Genomic DNA, 3,973 nt, shown 5'->3' with positions numbered 1-3,973 from the left:
GATGCACTTGTACCCCTTGTTGATGATGGCTTTGTCCATGAAGCTAAGCCCAGTCTTGGGGGTGAACAGGAGGCCCTGGCTGAAGGGATCCACGGCGCGCAGAGTCGTGGCCCCATTTGATGAAAAATTCTGCCAAATCCATCGCGTTCTTATCATTTCATACATGAATGTAGAGTAAAAATTTGCTATTTTATGAAGACAGCGTCAATGTTGAGTTTTGCGATTAAAATAATGATTTTCACTACAAAAAGTGCTTCATTTGAAATGATATTATATATGGGCACATAATATTTACTGTTGATTATGTCGCGGCATGATAATGAGAGTAGTGCAATTAATGGCCTTACGTTATGATCCATATTTATCATTTGTGATATTCGTTTAGCGAATGACATGACTCGTCATTACATATGAATATGCAATGCAACTTGGGGCATTTATAGATAAAAAATAATAAATATGTGGAGCAGAGAGATCCCTCATTGCGTGAAATGGATGAATGGTAATAAAACAGCAGAAATCAAAGGCAAACTTTGAGGAAAATTTTCATTATCTCCCGAAACATTGTCTTGCCACCACGAGTGCCAACTGGAATTTACTGAAAACATATGCAATTCAAATATCTATAAACCTGCAACGACTTCGTCGTGCGCAATGGACTGGCACTTGCAATCAGTCCATCCATAAATACGACTGAACTTTGCCAGTTGAATAAAAAATACTTGTATATTACTACATCAAAATATCAAAGCACCAAACTCTCCACTGTCATCCAATTAAAAATTCACAGGCTACCTGTAAAACGTAATTATTTTGCGTTTGAGGTCAAGCCTCGAATGAGATCTCGTATGAACACTTTTCTCTACAAGAAATTGTTTTGCGTTCAACTCAAAGCGTTAAATTATTAAAAATTATTTCAGGATTGAATGATATACTGTAATGAAATCCTTTCAGGATTGAATGATATACTGTAGGATTGAATGATATACTGCTAAATAATTCACGCACATCACTCGCGCACTGCTTGGTGAGGAACATATCCTGCCCCAGCAGATAGGTGTACTTGCGTCCTATGAAGGACGAGCACACAGAGTTGTGGTTCTTGATGACGATGTGGGGACCGAAGTGCGCGGGGTTCACCTTCTCGAATCTGCAGCCGAAACGGGACGAAAGTTACATTAACTGCAAGTCAACGGTAATTAATGAGGCTCGTAGTAACTTCTGGTAATCGTTCTCGTATTTTTCCTCTATATCTTTATAGTCTAGTTCAAAAAATGTTCAAAAGAATGCTTTTATTATTTCTTTCTCTTTGTACAACGAGTGCTCGATACAATACAGAATTTCATAGAGGTAAATATTAATAATGATGTTTAGGGTCTAGGTCTGTGGTGAAACTTTAGTGATGAGGTTTTAAGATTAGGGAACATCGGTGTGAAGATCTAACTATATACAGTATATATAATTGGTCATTGAAAACTCATGGATATTTGCTTGGGTATTTTCCATCTGACAATCGAAATTTAGGTAAAAATTGACAGTATGGTTCTCATGATTTTAGGAAGAATTATGAAATAGTGACGTCTGAAAAATATTATTGAAATTAAAATATAGGAATGGTTCAAAATTATCAATATATATTAATCAAAATGGCTTTAATCAGCTTCTGGATTAACAAGTTTTGGGTGCGTACGGATTACAAAACTGTGTGAAGGCTTTCAATTAAAGTATTACGAATAAGCACGTTCGTCTCATCATATCACGTATAACTCTAAAGAAAGGAATGATATAATTTTGAATCAACAGGGAATAATAAATTTCTATTTTATGAATTATTCAATTACGTCTGACAGACTCACATGAGGCACGTGTTCTGCTCGAACTCAGCGATGCCCGCAGCGACGGCACTTTGGTCCACGATGGCTGAGGATGAAATAATTCATTTTTACATCAGCAGCTGAAATTGCAAGGAAATTTGCCGACCTTATGAGTCGTCGAAATACGAAGACGTAATCCTCTAGACACGATTCCTGAATGTATGATTAAGTAGCGCATAAAGAACTTTTTATTGACATGTATTGATTTAAACTAAGAATTTAACCATGTCAATTTATCATTTAAAGCGTAATGACATGACAAGGTTATTGCACATCTCCATATCTGCATGAAAGAAAGCACTTTCAAAACGCTGAATATAAAAGGTAATTCAAACTATAAAATGGCAATTAGTAATTTTAAATTTAAATATTAATTAAACAATGGAAGCAAAAAACTATCAACATCGTCCTACTTCATTTTATAACAGAAAATGACAAGATTTTCTAATAAATATTCTCTTCTATTATTTATATTTATTCTCAGTGCTGTATTTTTCATTTTTAATTACGTAAAATATAATTGGTTCTTTACATGCAATAAATTTCATTCACCCATGACAACTTCAGTTCAAATTGTGGATACGAGGTACTGTCACCCAAGGTGAATTATTGATACCATTTAGTAAAAGGAATCGATCACTGAGAAGCCTATGGCCGTAATGATAGTGAAACCATTAAGTCTATGTATTAGAATTTGTGACAACTTACTAGAAATTATTTTATTGATTCTGATAATAATAAAAATAACAGGAATCGGTCACAATCAACCTGCAAGATATAACCAAATCTAAAGTTAGGTTAACTGACCGTCGCCGAACCTGTAGGCGACGTAACGCTCTCCGTACCACAGAGGCCAGAGGTCCCAGTCAAAAGTGACGATCTTGCGGAGGCTTGGGCCTCTTACGAGGGCAGGGCCATCCTCTACAGGCACGCCCTGCGCAATGAAATATTGATAACAATTAGCTTGATGTTACGGAGATGTCTTCTACAGGCACGCCCTGCGCAATGAAATGTTGATAACAATTAGTTCGGTGTCACCGAGATGTCTTAATGAAACGATAAATCTGGAATTATGTAATATTGTCACATTCATCGAAAAGTTTTTGGAAATTATTTCCGTTGAATTTTTAAATACATGCGCCTGTTGATATTGAATGATAGATTCTGTGATAAATTATTTTTGTTCTGGGAAGTACTTTCCGATAACACATGAGGCTTAGATATCATCTTTCACAAATTAAATGATTAAATTACGTAAAATATCGAATGCAAAATTTTTTGGTGATTTAACTATGGTCGAATGTGATTTTAATGAGAATTGGGATAATGAGTACATGGAAATATTTTTGTTCTGGGAAGTACTTTCCGATAACACATGAGGCTTAGATATCATCTTTCACAAATTAAATGATTAAATTACGTAAAATATCGAATGCAAAGGTTTTTTTTGAGATTTAACTATGGTCGAGTGTGATTTTAGTGAAGACTGGGATAATGAGGATATGGAAATATGCGTGCATAACAAACCTGTGTTCCGTGGATGAGGAGGAATACGAACACCAGATTAAGCAAGAGTTTTGCTGTCACCACCAACATCTCCGTGGCAGAGAGCGCGGTCCACAAGAAAACCAATCACAACGACGACAACCTCGTGATTAAATGATAACCTGAAATCTGATAAAAAAGATAAATAACGATCATTATACCACACGGTCATGTTTCACATGAATGGAATATTAGACCGCACGGTCATCCACTAGTAGATTGGAATGTTGGATCGCAATGTCACAATACAGAATGGATTATTCGTAGTCTCTGTAAATGAATAACAATGAGCCTGTCCTTTCAGTCCAAATTTAAGAAGACTAATACGCATATTCGTCGTATTTCTCGTAATTCGAGTATTCATCATATGATGACAGTTACTTGAATGAATCTAAAAACTTCGACCAAATCTTACAGGAAAATAAGCATGGCTGAAAAAGAGACCTAGAAATGTGTCAAAAGCTAGAAATTTCCGTCTTCTTAATAAAATCAATGCACAATCTTCTTGACGATTCAGGTCAGTGCATTTAATAATAGTCATCACATGAAGGCTT

General features: G+C 35.6%; 1 protein-coding gene across 1 annotated transcript; it reads right to left on the bottom strand.

Annotated features, from left to right (window-relative positions):
* Window positions 1–549: 549 nt before the first annotated feature.
* Window positions 550–3,576, bottom strand: LOC108667682. Its single transcript, XM_018154730.1, has 5 exons — window positions 3,402–3,576; window positions 2,682–2,808; window positions 1,857–1,920; window positions 1,009–1,150; window positions 550–588 (listed from the first exon to the last, which is right to left on the bottom strand). Exons 1-5 carry the CDS (start codon window positions 3,468–3,470, stop codon window positions 550–552), a joined length of 441 nt encoding a protein of 146 aa, XP_018010219.1. The 5' UTR covers window positions 3,471–3,576.
* Window positions 3,577–3,973: the final 397 nt, after the last annotated feature.

The sequence above is a fragment of the Hyalella azteca genome, unplaced genomic scaffold, assembly GCF_000764305.2.
Source record: "Hyalella azteca isolate HAZT.00-mixed unplaced genomic scaffold, Hazt_2.0.2 contig13934, whole genome shotgun sequence".
In the NCBI taxonomy this organism is placed as follows: Eukaryota; Metazoa; Arthropoda; class Malacostraca; order Amphipoda; family Hyalellidae; genus Hyalella; species Hyalella azteca.
The sequence above is the reverse complement of the archived record's forward strand: the minus strand, read 5'-3'. Positions and strand labels throughout refer to the sequence as shown.